The sequence below is a fragment of the Erpetoichthys calabaricus genome, chromosome 11 (genome assembly GCF_900747795.2).
Source record: "Erpetoichthys calabaricus chromosome 11, fErpCal1.3, whole genome shotgun sequence".
In the NCBI taxonomy this organism is placed as follows: domain Eukaryota; kingdom Metazoa; phylum Chordata; class Cladistia; order Polypteriformes; family Polypteridae; genus Erpetoichthys; species Erpetoichthys calabaricus.
In genome coordinates, this window is record NC_041404.2 from 108431740 (window position 1) to 108447615 (window position 15876).

General features: G+C 41.2%; 1 protein-coding gene across 1 annotated transcript in view; it reads left to right on the plus strand.

The window, feature by feature from the left end:
• The window catches only part of itih6 (inter-alpha-trypsin inhibitor heavy chain family member 6), a 112406-nt gene extending 107420 nt beyond the window's left edge, over positions 1-4986 (plus strand). Inside the window, exon 17 of the mRNA XM_028813711.2 lies at positions 2844-4986. Coding sequence (XP_028669544.1) covers positions 2844-3100 — 257 coding nt within the window. The 3' untranslated portion in view covers positions 3101-4986. The remainder of the gene's footprint in view (positions 1-2843) is intronic.
• The last annotated feature ends 10890 nt before the right edge of the window (positions 4987-15876 follow it).

Sequence of the window (15876 nt, forward strand, 5' to 3'; positions counted from 1 at the left end):
GGGAGGAAAGAACAGATAATGAATTAAGTTTTAATTTTGCCATACTGGTGAATTATCAAAAAGAAACCTATGTCATTGAGCTGGTGTTACAAGTTACTGTGTAGCCCCATTTAACAATGTCATGTTCTGGGCTCTGCTTTGTATAAATAAAACTGGCAAACAATCAGACTTGAAAGTACATATTAGGTCTTCATTGACAAATTGACTCCATCTCTGTCTTGTATGATTCAATAATATTCAAAAAGATTCAGAATCTTTGGAGCTTCTCTAATGCATGGCATGGACACGCTGCCTTCCATACAGATCTGAAAGGTAGCCTGGGAAAGACTTCTTGTATTAGAGAAACAAGCACCTATAAAGACTTTTATTAGCATCAGATTGTAAACTTATGTGTCAGCATAGTTTACATTTACCTTTCCCTGCATCTTACTAAATTATGTTTGTAAGAAAGTCAGTCAGTCATTGTCCAAAATATATATACAGTGGAACCTCAGTTCACGATCATAATTCGTTCCAAAACTCTGGTCGTAAACCGATTTGGTCATGAACCGAAGCAATTTCCCCCATAGGATTGTATGTAAATACAATTAATCCGTTCCAGACCATATGAACTGTATGTAAATATATATTTTTTTTAAGTTTTTAAGCACAAATATAGTTAATTAAACCATAGAATGCACAGCATAATATTAAACTAAATGTAAAAACATTGAATAACACTGAGAAAACCTTGAACAACAGAGAAAACTAACATTGCAATAGTTTGCGCTATAGCGCTACCAACCGCTGGCTAAAAACACTTTTTTTTAATGAGTTTTAAGCACAGGGAAAAAAATAAACATTTGAAAAAAATCCGTAATTTAATAAACCACCAAGAAAAGTAACATTGCAACAATGCACGCTACGAACTGATCGCTGTAAACAGAAGTGAAAACAAAATCAAGCCCAGTGCATTCTCTAACTGCCTTCCTACCTTATGCGTCCAGCTCTCTCTCTCTCACTGCCTGTGTGTGTGCGTCTGTCTCTCTCTCGTGCTGCCTGTGTGTGTGCGTGTGCGTGTGTGTGTGTGTGTGTGCGTGTCGTGCTCTCGCGCTCTCTCGCTCGCTGCACAGGAAATGCACAGGGAGAGACTGAACATGTACAAACCGAAAGGGAAACTGGCTTGTTCGTATACCGAGTGTGTGGTCGTAAACCGAGGCAAAAGTTTGGGAACTTTTTGGTTGTAAACCGATTTGTACGTGTTCCAAGACGTTTGTGAACCGAGGTTCCACTGTATCCGAACACAGGGTCACGGGGGTCCACTGAAGCCAGTCCCAGCCAGCACAGGGCAGGGCGCCAGCCCACCGCAGGGCACACATACACACCCACACACCAAGCACACACTAGGGACAATTTAGGATTGCCAATGCACCTAACCTGCATGTCTTTAGACTGAGGTAGGAAACCGTTGCACCCTGAGGAAACCCATTCAGACACGGAGAGAACATGCAAACTCCACGCAGGGAGGACCCGGGAAGCGAACCCAGGTCCCCATACTGCGAGGCAGCAGCGCTGGCACTGCGCCATCATGCTGCCCTTGTAAGAAAGTGTATTCTTCAATTCCCTAGAAATTGAAAGTGAAACTATCTTCACATTATGCATCTCAGTAGTAATGAGTTAACATTAAAGTGCATCGGTTAATAATTTTCAGAATTTTAAAGCAATGTATAAAGATAACGTCAAATACAGGAGTTTTACATGTTTACCACTGTATGGGTTTTAGACTAGGGTTTTGCTATAGCTAAGGCTTATCATGACTTAGTTTTCCATTAGTTTTTTCTGGACATACAATGCCTTTAAATAGATAATGTAAGTGAAATGTTTTATAAAAGCTGGGTCCGCAAAGTTAAGGTGGAAACTGTATTACAGTCTGTCTCAGTCACAGTCAGTCTCGAACGACACATGGTTACTCACTGACCCCAGAGTAGCACCTTAGTATACAGTGTAAAATATCTTGAGGGTAATTAGAGATATGCCAGTAGGTAAACAATATCATGTTTTTTGCCATTATGTATGCTTTTCGGTGTGCACATTCATTTATTAATCTTAGCATTGTGACACTATGTCTAGCCTTGCAACCTCCAATGCTCTGACCCAGGCTTGCATATGTGGTTTGTAGACGTTGCATCTTCTCACAATTTTTGCACAGTTTTACTTTTCAGATTTACTTTCCAGGGAATTTCCTTTATGTGCATCCATTTTCCGAAACGTTTTTACTGTGCATTTCTGAAGGGAGGTAGAGCCTAACCAATTGAATGCCATTCCCTGACAGGCATACTCGCACACAAACCCAGTTTCATTCACATCAGGCCAATGCATTCCACTGCATGAATTACGCTTGTGGGAGAACTTTAGATGATTCTGACATGACATCCACCCAAACATTTCACATAGAGGGCACCCCAGGTAGGATTTGAACTGGGGTCCCATAATCACTATACCACTAAACGATTTATGATTCTTAGTTGGCTTGATGTTCATTTGTTTGGGTTGACAGATAATTCATGTTAAGGTTCTGTCTTATGCACAGTGTTGTTAAAATGGGACCACCTTCCTGTTTAATACAGACTGGATTAAACTGCTTTGAAAAAGAAATTGGTAGGCTGTTTGAATTTTTACATTCATTTTTGTACAAATATGTGTTTTAGGGTTTATTTTAAAGATATTTTGCCAAGTGCTTGTAAGTCTCTAATAAATTGTCAATTGCTTTAAGCTTTCTAATTGGTTGGTGAGCTAACTGTCTTTTAGTTTCACAGCTTTTTTTATTATTTATAAAGTCAATTTGCTTTTCTGTCAATTCACAGGTCAGTTCCAGCATTCTAATATTTCAATTAAACGAACAAAAGGTATCCCCACACATCCAAACTCTTCTGTTTACCAGAAACTGGCAATGGGGGAGCTGCAAAAGGGTAACCAGCGGATCACTGTTTTCCTTGAAATTAAAAAGCTGAAGGACACAATCAAACGAAGACATTTTGGAAAGTGCTGGATTATTCCCAGCAAGGATGTGGAGCAGCTTATCGATGGCACCTACCAGGACTATGTGACAAGTCCCAAGTAATACAATCTGTAGTGTCTTGCAGATGTTATGTGGACTGGCTTCCTTAATTTATCTTTTGTTATGCAGGGATGGTTTTGTTTTTAAAGCTGTTAAGCTTCTCTCTTTGTGTTAGAGCAGCACTCAAAACTGAACAATAACAAAATTGCCTTATGTAAGGAGAAGTGGAACAAATGAGGTGGTTTGCTGTCCTGCAAAATCAAAAATGCTTTAAAGTCGAGTAGGTTTTTATCATTTAAATAAATGAACACTGGTACAATGCCTTAAAAAGGCACTTTATACCCATAATGATGTATCACAAACCCAGATCTGGCATTGGTGCAGTGGCAGTGGTGATAATTCTGTGGTTAAGAATATTTGAAATGCTCAAGCAGGAGGACTAGTTCTTTATCCTAGCGTGTGGAAAATTCTAAGGCAGAGAAAAACATGTATGCACTGTAAATGAATGGAAGCTTGGGGGCACTATTGCCCCTTTTAAACCCAACAGACATATGCCCTGGACACAAGTTAAAAGCACCAAGAAGTATTTTAATTTTCTTCTTCTTCTCTAACCGTGCCTCCAAAGCACGACAGCCACAATAAACACAATAAATAAATACAGTAATCCCAATAATCTTCTCCTCCACTGCTGGGTCTCCAACAGTCCTTTATATAGTCCTTGACCCGGAAGTGCTTGCCTTCCTTCCATCCTCGTGACTTGCCAGCACTTCCGGGTCAGATGGAGAACTTGAGTTTTCTTGTCAGTACTTCTGGGCTTCTGCCCACGTGATCCGCTAGTACTTCCAGGCAAGGTGAGCACTTAGACTCCCACCATCTTCCCACAGCATTCCCTGGCGGCACCCACGGTGCCCAGTAGGGCTGTTTTACCGAACTCCATGTCCCATATGCCCTGCAGAAACCTGGGACACTGCTTCAGTCCAGGCCAGCTGCCATCTAGAGTCTTGGGGGAGCCAGTGCCCTAGAAAAGCTGCCTTCCCCCATCCTTCCATCTTAGGGGTATCCCGACCAGCTGTCTCTTACAGCATATAACTGAGTGCTCAAGAATTAGATGAGTTTATAGTACTAACAACCCAAAACCTGTATTTGTGTTCTGCACCACATTCAATTCCATTCAGTTGAGTTTATTATTATAGTGATTTCACTGAGTGCAAGCTCAAGAGTGTCTTAGTAAAATACATTGACAAATTTAACAAATTATAGTCTCATCACATCTTCTAGATCCATGCCTACTAGTCTTTAAAAAATGTTCAGGACTTTCCATGAGAGTTATATCCTGTTACTCACATATATCATAATGGTCCACATTTTCTTACTGTGTTCTGCTTATTCCTGTCTGCTTTAAGAGGAGCATAGGGCCTTTACTACAAGTCTCCATCTAGCTCTGTCTTATACTTTCTTTTTTTCATACTCCCTATGACATACTGATCACCTTTAGCTCTGTACTGAGTTTCTGCCACCATGTCATACATTGTTAAAATTGCTGCAGAACTTCACACAGATTTTGAATCCAACTTCTGATAGTGGTGACATAATAATGTGTATAAACCTCCAAGGAGAGAGGACCGCTCTTATTGCGAAGTTGGCTTGGCATTGAGGCTGATAAAAGCAGGACTGCATACAGCTAGGAGTCAGGATGTAATCAAAGTCATCTTCATAATGCTGATCACCTGAACCTTTAATTGGAACTGTGGCTGTTATCTTAGCAAGCTGTGCTGCTGACTTTCTAAAATTCCTAAGAGGACTTCAAGTAAGATTTCACAGGACTATAAAATGATAACAATGGTTATATCCATCCATCCATCCATTTTCCATCCATCCATTTTCCAACCCGCTGAATCCGAACACAGGGTCACGGGGGTCTGCTGGAGCCAATCCCAGCCAACACAGGGCACAAGGCAGGAACCAATCCCGGGCAGGGTGCCAACCCACTGCAGGACACACACAAACACTCCCACACACCAAGCATACACTAGGGCCAATTTAGAATCACCAATCCACCTAACCAGCATGTCTTTGGACTGTGGGAGGAAACTGGAGTGTCCGGAGGAAACCCACGCAGACACAGGGAGAAAGTGGTTATATCACCTGCCCAAATAAATCATTGCATGCAACTCCTTTTGAAGGAAAAATTTTCTTTTTTTTCACCTAGTATGGTACTGATGCAGAGAAAAGAGAAATGTGATTATACTGGTGATGTCATTTTTGTGACTGTATGATTTGGTCTAAACCTTTCTGGTGACTCAGTTGGTTAAACCGTCTCAAGTGAGATGAGCATTTGCCCAACAGGTTTGACACTAGAAAGATATAATGTTATGCCACTCAAAATGACAGTAGCAGCCCATAGAGCAAGTAACAGGGCAGGAAGACAAGCATCTAACCAAAAACTAGCAAAGTCTGCAACTCAAGAATTCTTTTATTCTTTTGTCAAAACTAGGATGTTAACCAAAAAACAATGTCAAAAAGTGTTAGGAAACGTTGTAGTACCAAGAGTTCAGCACAGAGAGATTTTGAGAGCATGGATGATGCAAGACAAGTGGTGTTGGCTTTTAAAGCATTACACTAGAGATATCAGCATGCACAATTTCTGAGAATCCAGTATTACCTTTACATATGTAGGGCATTTGTGTCTAGAGTCTTTGTGAATCTTGTGATGATCTCCTGATGTTCAGTACCAGGCAGATTTTATGCAGTGCTCACTAGCTACTAAGTGACATTTCAAAGTGTGTTTAGTGGTGATGTAAGCCTTGCTTCTACAACACATTCAGTCGTTTATGGGGCACTCTCAGAATGAAAACATTTTAGCCCACATTCAGTCCCACTGTTTAGCTGTAAATTAATAGCAGCATGCTTTTGTTACCTTACTAGTGGATCGTGCTGTCACACAGTTAACAAAAGTATTTAATTATATGCTAACATGTACAGTACCTTAACAAAAGTCAGTATTGTCAGCACAGTCACTCTTAAAATAATACATTTTTTGTTCTTTTTCAATGAAAATCAAGAGGATGGATTTGATTAATAATGCAGGATGTTATTTCCTCCTGCATCTTTAGAGGAGATTTAGAGTAAAGTGGAAGGCAGTGTCATCTTTTCTGTTCTCAACCACACACCTCAGCAGGTTAAAAGAGGCCACACTAAGTGATAAATACGACTTTATTGAGAGACACCACTACATGACATCACTCATAAACAGGTTGTAATATTCTGAAAAGGTCTTTGTCTAAGGCCCGGGTTCGCTTCCCGTGTCATCCCTGTGTGGAGTTTGCATGTTCTCCCCGTGTCTGCGTGGGTTTCCTCCGGGTGCTCTGGTTTCCTCCCAAAGTCCAAAGACATGCAGGTTAGGCACATTGGTGATCCTAAATTGTCCCTAGTGTGTGTTTGGTGTGTGTGTGTGTGTGTGTGTCCTGCGGTGGGCTGGCACCCTGCCTGGGGTTTGTTTCCTGCCTTGCACCCTATGTTGGCTGGGATAGGCTCCAGCAGACCTCCGTGACTCTGTAGTTAGGATATAGCGGGTTGGATAATGGATGGATGGAGGTCTTTGTCTAATGCTGTCATTGAGCCTAACGCTTTTTTCAGGTACAGTAAGTATTGCGTTAACCAACTCAGCACATTGTCATTTACGCTCTTAAGAATATCATTGTATGAAAAGCCTAGGCAATGGAGTTGTTTCTGTAACTGGTAACTGTTTTTCTTGCATTGACAAATGTTACAAGATTATGTGGGTTTAGAAAAAAGGATGTTCAGATGTGCAGTAAAGCATGATATACTGTAAATGACATATAAATATGGCCTACTTTTAATAGAATTTATTGAAACAGTCACAATAGTTTTTAGTATACCTTAATATACAGTATGGGATGCAGTTGGCTTAACAAGATGTAAACTGCACTCATGGCCAAATCTAAATTTTTATTTACTCTTATTTTTTGTTTGAAAACTAAATAAAACTGATTGTTTGTGTAAAATCTCTAAATGATCACAGTCAGGACATCACACTGCATGTAGACATGTTCTATGCTATTTACAGTATATCTTTGTAAGGCAACATGTGCTAATGTCCTGATATAGAAAAAGTGGAAAGCGTAGTGGACATGTTGCACTGTTTCCATGCTGTTTTCATGATTTTTATACCCAAAATTTTAGTAAAATTATCCAAAGATAATGGTTAAAGTCTTTGCAGTCCTGCAGATTATGCAAATGAGTGGATGGATAGTTAATGTGAAGGGATAAAAAACTATTGAAAAACCCTCAAAAATGTAAAATAATTAAAAAAGGCTGGCATTTTTCATATTCCACTCAAAAAATTAATGAATGCTAGAAAAGTTACTACATAAACATGAAATATGACTTTACTTTCATTCTGTTTTGTACAACTTTGATATATACTTAAAATCCCAGCATAATCCCAACTGTAAAAAATGTTGCTTGTTTTAAATCCAAGCTCAAAAATATTTATTTTACTTGCAATTTAATGTATATGGCCTTTTAATTATTAAATCTTTCTTTTTAAATGATTTAGTGATGGATTAATAATTGATTTTCTTTTGTTCTCCAAAAATCTATTGTAAAAAGTGCATTACAGATCTTCTATTGGTTGTTATCAATGTATGAAACTAAGCTCTTGCTTAAAATATTGTGCAGTAGAACGCAATTTAAGGAAAAAATAAATTATCTTGCTGATAATGTGCCCTTATCACTCTAGTAAGGAGAATAAAAGTAAGTATCTTTCTTTCTGTGCAATAGGTCACTGATATTATTTTTGAGTGGCAGTGAACAAACATCTAAACCACGGGTGTCGAGCTCCAGTCCAGGTGGGTGGGCCGCAGTGGCTGTAGGTTTTCATTCTAACCATCTTCTTCATTAGTGACCAGCTGTTTGCTGCTAATTAACTTCTTTTGCCTTAGTTTTAAGTAACTTGACTCAGACCCCTTAGTTGTCTCTTTTTGATTAATTAGCAGCCAAACAATAATGTGAGGGCGGCACGGTGGCGCAGTGGTAGCGCTGCTGCCTCGCAGTAAGGAGACCCAGGTTCGCTTCCCAGGTCCTCCCTGCATGGAGTTTGCATGTTCTCCCCGTGTCTGCATGGGTTTAGTCCAGGTGCTCCAGTTTCCTCCCACAGTCCAAAGACATGCTGGTTAGGTGCATTGACGATCCTGAATTGTCCCTAGTGTGTGCTTGGTGTGCGGGTGTGTGTGTGTGTGTGTGCGCCCTGCCCGGGGTTTGTTTCCTGCCTTGCGCCCGGTGTTGGCTGGGATTGGCTCCAGCAGACCCCCATGACCCTATAGTTAAGATATAGCGGATGGACAATAATGAGACACAAAACAAGGTGCCACATGACCAGCTCACCCGTGCCCATCACACAATATCTGAAATTAAAGAAAGGTGAAGGTCTCAGTAAGGTTGATCTCTAAGGTCACTAAAACATCTTGATGGTGTTCTTAGAAAAAACAAAAAAAATCAACAGTTTTGGAAATGTTGGCTGTGGCAGAATGAGAGCAGCAACAAGCCATGGAATTAAAGAATGAGTTTAACAGCAAGAATCGGCTTCACATTAAGAGACTGGTTGGAGTGAATTTGGTTAAAGTTTGAAATCCCAGTTTAGCTGGTCATCTGTTGGCTCCTTTCACATCTCATTTCTCTTTGGCTGTCATTTAATGAAGAAAGAAAGAAATTCAGAGGACCGAATCCATAAAAACAGGGCTGTTAAAATGATGGGAAAAGAAGTTAATTTGCAGTGAAAATTGGTCACTGATTAGGAAAAGGGTTAGAATGAAAACCTGCAGCCACTATAGTCCTCCAGGCCTGGAGTTCGACACCCCTGATTTAAACAAATGGCAAAATCTAAGCCATAAATAGATAAAGCATCTGGGACCAAAGAAAGTGGACAGCTGATGGAAACACCGATTACCAGTGGCATAAATCGCCAATACACCTAACCTGCATGTCTTTGGACTTTGGGAGGAAACCGGAGTACCTGGAGGAAACCCACGCAGACACGGGGAGAACATGCAAACTCCACGCAGGGAGGACCCGGGAAGCAAACCCAGGTCTGTGTCCCCATATTCTTGTTGCAAAATGTATTTTAAAGTAACAGATGGGATACACCGTACTAATTCCTTTCATAATCTCAAAGCTTATGTCACCTTCTACTCCATACATCGTGATATATAATTTAACATCCTCTTAGCCTTTTTGATGGCTTTTGTACACTGCCTGGATATACTGTAGATACTGATGAGTGTGCTATGACTGCTAGTTCCTTTCAAAACTCCCATTGTGTGTTCAAATCTAACATTTCTACTTCACATTTGTTATATGTTACATTTAGTTACATTAAATTTCATCTACTTTAAATCTGCCCAAGCCTGTGTGCTGTCCAAGTCTCTCTGTAACAAAATGTGCATTTTCTGTCCGTCCGTAGTTTGGTATCATCTGCAAATCTGTGACACAAATCACGTGTCGGAAACTGGAATGTCAACAGAAAATAATATGACTATGTCCAGGCAAAAACAATCAAAAAGACGGAAGATATGAAAAATAAACACTATCAAAAAAAAAAATTAGCAAATTAAGAAAACAATAAAAAGTACCATAACTTCTTGACAGGTGTACTTTATCACTCCATTTTTGTCCCACATACAGTACTCAAAACACCCCTAGTGTGTTTCTCTTCTGCACAACATTTTCTTATGTTTTTAGACTATTATGCTAATTAATATAATGAATATGGTTAGTAAAGTAGGATTTATTATGAACCTTTTGTCTGAAGCATGCAGGATAATCAGAAGAAAGAAAATACTTCATCATAGGTGGCTGAAACATTGGTTAATTAGAGGAGTGCTAATTGCAATAAATACATGTATACATTTTGCTGCTTTTCTTTTCTGATGCCATTTCAAAAATTCAGTGCTACTGTATATGGAGGACTGGTCATCCCTCAAGCCCTCCGATGTTCTCTGTAGATGATAAAGTACCTCAACCTGCATCTGGCTTAATTACCTCTTCTACTGAAGTCTATGAAATATTCCTCCACTTTTTCTGTAATAAAATTAAAGATCTAAATAATTCAACTAACATAAATCCATCATCCATTTATATCTTTCCCTGTCTTCCCATTCCATCAGGGGTTTTTTACTAAATTTTCACCGGTCACATCTGCATTTGTTAATGACTATTATATATATTTAAGTGAAAGTCTGTGATATGGCTTGCTTATTTGTAGCTAGTGTGGCAGACTACCAGGGGCCTTTCCCCACTGGGACTTCTGGAGAAGGGAAGGACCAGGAGAGGGGCAATATCTTCCCCGGGGCGCAAGAGGGCAGCCCCCCTGGATTAAATCAGGGTCACGGATGGAGAACTTGGAAGCTGAAGCCTGTTGGGGTCCTTGGCCACCGCCAGGGGGTGCCTGGACGATCCTGTAGCCCTGGATGGCAGCACTTCCACCACACCAGGAAGTGCAGCAGGAGGTTCATCAGGGTTCACCTGAAGCACATCCGGGTGCAACATAAAAGGGACCACCTCACTTCATTTGAGGGGCTGGAGTCGGGTGGAAGAGGACGGAGCTTGCAAAAGAGGAGTGGAGGTGATAGAAGAAAAGAAGGAAAGTAAAGGACTGAGTTGTTGTGGCTGTTTTTGGTGCAATGTGTTGCGCAAGAACAAAATAATTGTGTGTGTTTGTGGACATCTTGTGCCGTGTCTGTCTGTGTTAGGTCAGGCACTGGTATAGCGCCTTTGTCACACTAGAAACTCACAAAGGGGAAAAAATGAACCACGTATCTTAAAATAGTCTTTTACTCCTCAGCTTTCAACACCTATCTGGTGTCATCATCAGAGGAAAATGATCGACACACAGGAATCAAAGGCAATATATAGCAAATGAGGAGGTGGGGGTAGGTGTGTTTAAGAGGAATTATTATTATCATTTTTTTTGGGTGTTCTTTTTTTCAAGCCTGTATATGTCCAAATGTCTGTTAATGGCGTTTTCATTTGGTTTTCATTTTGGATTCAGCCAGCTCTCTGGCACTTGTTGCTTTTAATCTTACTTGCACCGTGTCCCAGTTAAACGTGTGTCCGGTAGAACTTGACCATGGGTCCTTCCTTCTGACAGCATTGTGATGTTCCTGTATACATGTTACGAGTGTTTTAGATGTTTGTCCCATGAATTTTCTACTGTATTGATGTAATTTTCCAGCCCACTTCACCTAGACCAGGATCACGGGGAATAGTGGAGCCTATCCCAGCTAGCATAGGATACAAGGCAGGATCAAACCTTGGGCAGGGTGCTAGTCCATCGCGGAGCGAAAACACTTGGGACAATTTAGCATCGCCAATTCATCTAACCTGTGTGTCTTTGGACTGTGGGAGGAAACCCATGCAGACACAGGGGGAACATGCAGAGTCTATGTAGGAAGTGAACCCTGGTCTCCTTACTGCAAGGCAGCAGTACTATCACTGCGCCACCATATTTATGTTGACGTTTTGATATTTACGTGTTTCTTTTACACAGTGTTTTTGACTAATTTTTCCAGCGGTAAACATAATGCTAAGGAAGCTACAAACACTTTCTTTAAATAGACTTTTTTCCTTGACTTTGGTCATTGCATACATAGAACAGTTGTGATCCTAAAGATTATTTTTAAGATATACCACACTGTTTTACGGCAGCACCTAGATTATTGTTTTATAGGGTCATTCTTTCCACATGTTTAGAATACAATGAAATTCGTAATTAGCTGTGCTAGTCAACATCAGCATAACTAGTGAGTATAACAACTTCACGGCAATGTTTGTCTTCCTTTCCTAAAAAATCTCAGATGACATTTTAAAAGAGCTAACTGAAAATAACAATCTGAGCTGCCTATAGATTTTATTATAATATAGCACCAGCGTCTCCTCGACCATATTTAGGAAGCTCATTAAAACCAACAGCACGGTTTTATTAACTGCAAGGCCTACTGTACTAGTGAGGCTCACACACTCGTCCTGCTGCTTATCATACACTTCACTTAGTAAATGATGACCATTCTGAATTGTTTGGCCTTCAGTACAATCTGCATTAAAGCCGGTTTACTCTCTGTCTAACTTATGTGTGTTTATGTATGTATATGTTGTATGGCTTAATAATTTATTCTTAATTTACTGTAAATGCATGTAAGTGCATTGAACCTCAACTTAGTAAAGAGCACTATACAAGAATAAACTGAAATGAAAAGAAAATGAACATTTGCCCCAGTAAACTCTGATTAGATGCCATTTGCATGCCATATTCATGTTTGTCAGAAAAGCCTTTTGTACTCACATGATTATAAAGTAAAAGTGCACATTGGCTAATATTTACCAGCATTGAATAATCTTTTAAAAGCAGCAATTTTAGTACCATTAAATTAACAAAAGAAAAACTATATATGCATAAGCATTTTCTATAGTTCTTTATAGGAAAGGAATACATCTGTCATTCCTTGCTATGAAATTTGTTTAAACTTTTTAGCATAGAAGTCAGGTACCACAGGCCTAAGTTGTCAAATGTTAAACTAATATGACATTCATAACAACCATAAAGGTCAGATCAGGTTAGGTCAGGCTGGGGACCATGCTCTTTTACAGAGCGTTGCCACACCCACCACACGATGAAACAGCTCGGGATCCTGGTTGGCAACCCCCCAGGCAGACACGTGGTCCAATCCCACCCCCCAAAACTGACCATCTATTGGCCGCAGCCAGGTGTTATGTGGACGTCCCCTCAGCCTGGTCCAGCTGCTCAGGTCCTCAACATTGAGAATCCTGTAAGCTGGATCACCCTTGGAGAATCGCAACACATAGCCGAAACAGCCGTAACTGACGCTCCATCACAATCCAGGTAATGTGGCTCATTCGGTGCGCCATGAGCCTCCACATGTTCGACACAAAGTCAAAAAGGTGGTAACCCAAGGATTCTCTGAAGAGACACAGTAATGAAGGAGTCCAGTCTTCATCTCAGGTCACTGGATAGTGTCCATGTCTCGCAGCCATATAGCAAAACAAGAAGCACCAGGACTCTAAAGACTTGGACCTTCGTCCTTTTGCAGAGATATTGGGAGCACCACACACCCTTTTCCAGTGACCTCATGACCCCCATACTCTCCTAATCTACCTACTGACATAATAGGAAGAGTCACCAGAGACATGAATGTCACTACCTCTCAACAAGGTTGACATTCTCTCCACAGACACACGCTGCTGATGGTTGTGCCCAAGAGGTCATTAAAAGCCTGGATCATAGTTTTTATCCAGGACACTCGCAAGCCCAGACATTCAGACTCCCTGCTCAGTCTCTCAAGAGCCCCAATGAGAGCCTCCATTGACTCTGTGAAGATCACAGCATCGTCGGCAAAGTCAAGATCAGTGAATCTTTCTTCACTACAGATGCCACACAGCCTCTGGACCACATGATCCTGCTCAACACCCAGTCCATGCAAGCACTGAACAGAGTAGGAACCAAGAAAACACCCCTGACAAACCCCAGGGAAAAACACAGAGGTTCTGACTCCACTCTGCACAGCACTCACTAGTACCAGTGTACAGAACAGTCATGATTCAGCAACTTTGGAAGTCACAGGATGTCCCAAAGGGCAGCTCAATCAAATGTGCTGAACACTTTAGAAAAATTGACAAAGGCTGCAAAGATGAGAACCCTCAGTGCCAGGGCAGGGTCAATGGTAAACCTCTTAGGCGTAACACCAGACTGCTCCAGTTGCTGGTAGGTGAGCAAGTGATCACGGACCCTATTGAGGATGACCCTAGCAAGGACCTTACCTGGCACCGACAGTAGTGTTATCCCCCTGTAGTTGCCGCAATCCAGGCAACTCCCTTCCCTTTCAAGATAGGGATAGCAAGTCTTGTTTTCCAGTCAGTTGAGATGAAGCCCACCTCCCAAAGATTGCTTGCAATGCCAGGTGGACAGCCTTACCATCAGCCTGGAGAGGTTTACCCCGGAAATTACAAATCCCTACAGCCTTCCCTACCCTTTGCTGGTTCACCAACTGTGCAATCTCAGTGAGATTAGGTGGTTCACAGCTAATTGGAGGATCAGCCTCAAGAACCATGGATCCAGAGATGTCCAGCATACTAGCTGGAGGATCAGCTTTAAACAGCTGCTCAAAGTAGCCAGCCCAGCAGGTCACAACTGCAGCATCATCTGTAAGGACCATTCCATCACCCACCTTGACTACAACTCTTTGAGGAACAGATTCAGATGTGCATAATTCTCTGTAAACAGAACATGGCTCACTAGACCATAGATGGTGTTTCACTTGGCTATAGATTCCTCGAACAGGAAATGCTTTCTAGGGTAATGATAAACTCTGTGGATAACTTTATGTTGGATGTGTTGATGATTAGAATTTCTACAGGAATTTTTTATGTTTTGTCGCAGTAGAGGCTTTGGTCCACCTCTTGAACCCTCAGGTACCACTCCAAACACGATGTAAAAGTACAATTCTTGTTTATTGTACAATCACGTGCACAAAGCACCCTCCACTCCACACTCATATAAACACAACAATTCTCTCTTACCATACTCTTTCCTCCTTGCCCAGACACTTAGCCCTCCTACCTCCCAGCTCAGCTCAATGTACTGGGCTTCCCATAGTCCTTTTATACACCCTGACCTGGAAGTGTTCCTGTCCAACAGTCCACAGTTCCTTATTCCTTCCGGGTCAGGGTAAACATTCCTTTTCTTCAACCCGGGAGCACGTCGTATCTTCCTGTCACGTGACCATGACGTACTCCCGGGTTATAGGGCACATAAGAGCCTCCGAGTCCTCCTACAGCGACTCCTGGTGGCCCCCAAGGTATCCAGCAGGGCTGCGTATAAAAACTACATAGTCCATGAGTCCCTGCTGGAACTCGGGTCACGTCCACGCTGTCCGGAGAGCTCCTCCTGGCGGCCTGGGGGTGATGGCCGGAGTAAGAAGCCAGCAATCCACCACAGTTTTTAAAAAAATGTGTTCCAACACAGTGGAGTTGAGAGGGATAAATCAGTGGTCCATTTCTGAGCGATTGTGACAGATGTGATTATGGAATCACAAAGGTAGGCATACAAAGAGGAAATGTGTTTAGTGGAAAACGATGGCTTTGTTTTTATGGATACTGCCACTTGATGTAGTCGTTTCCAAGGGTACTGTCATTTTGTCTCTGTGGCGCTGTGTGGTTGCTAGGCATGTAATGTGATTGTCATGTGTCCTATGATGTCGTTGTGGTCATGAAAAGATAGCCATGACAGCATCAAATATGCTAACTTTAAAATAATAAGGGAAGACTCAACATAAACAAATGAATTTGAGAAAAAGCTCATTAGAGTTTTGTGCTTTTCTTTAGTCTCGTTTCTGGTTTTGTGCTAAACTTTTGGTTTTGGTGTTCTACCATTTGTTTCACACTATATCAGTAAAACCTTAACCTATACTTTAAGCCATCTGACAGGCAGAAAATTTTCCTGCCAAGGCCCTATTTGTCTAAGAGATTCCATTTGTTATGTTCATTATATAGGTTAATATTAAGTGAAAAAGATGCAGATAAGTTTAAAGGATAAGACAAGACAGTAATCAGTTACTACTTGTTTGCCAGCTTGCTCACCTCCTGAATCGAACCAGGATGCCTGCTCTTTTGCCTCTCGTTCTCTGCCGTCAGACCACATGTTTAGCTAAAATGAGAGCCTGTGATTCATGGATGTAGTTATAATGTCTGGAGTCACATTATGTGGCACACTGCGACTGATACATTTTTTTTAATTTCAGACATTTTTG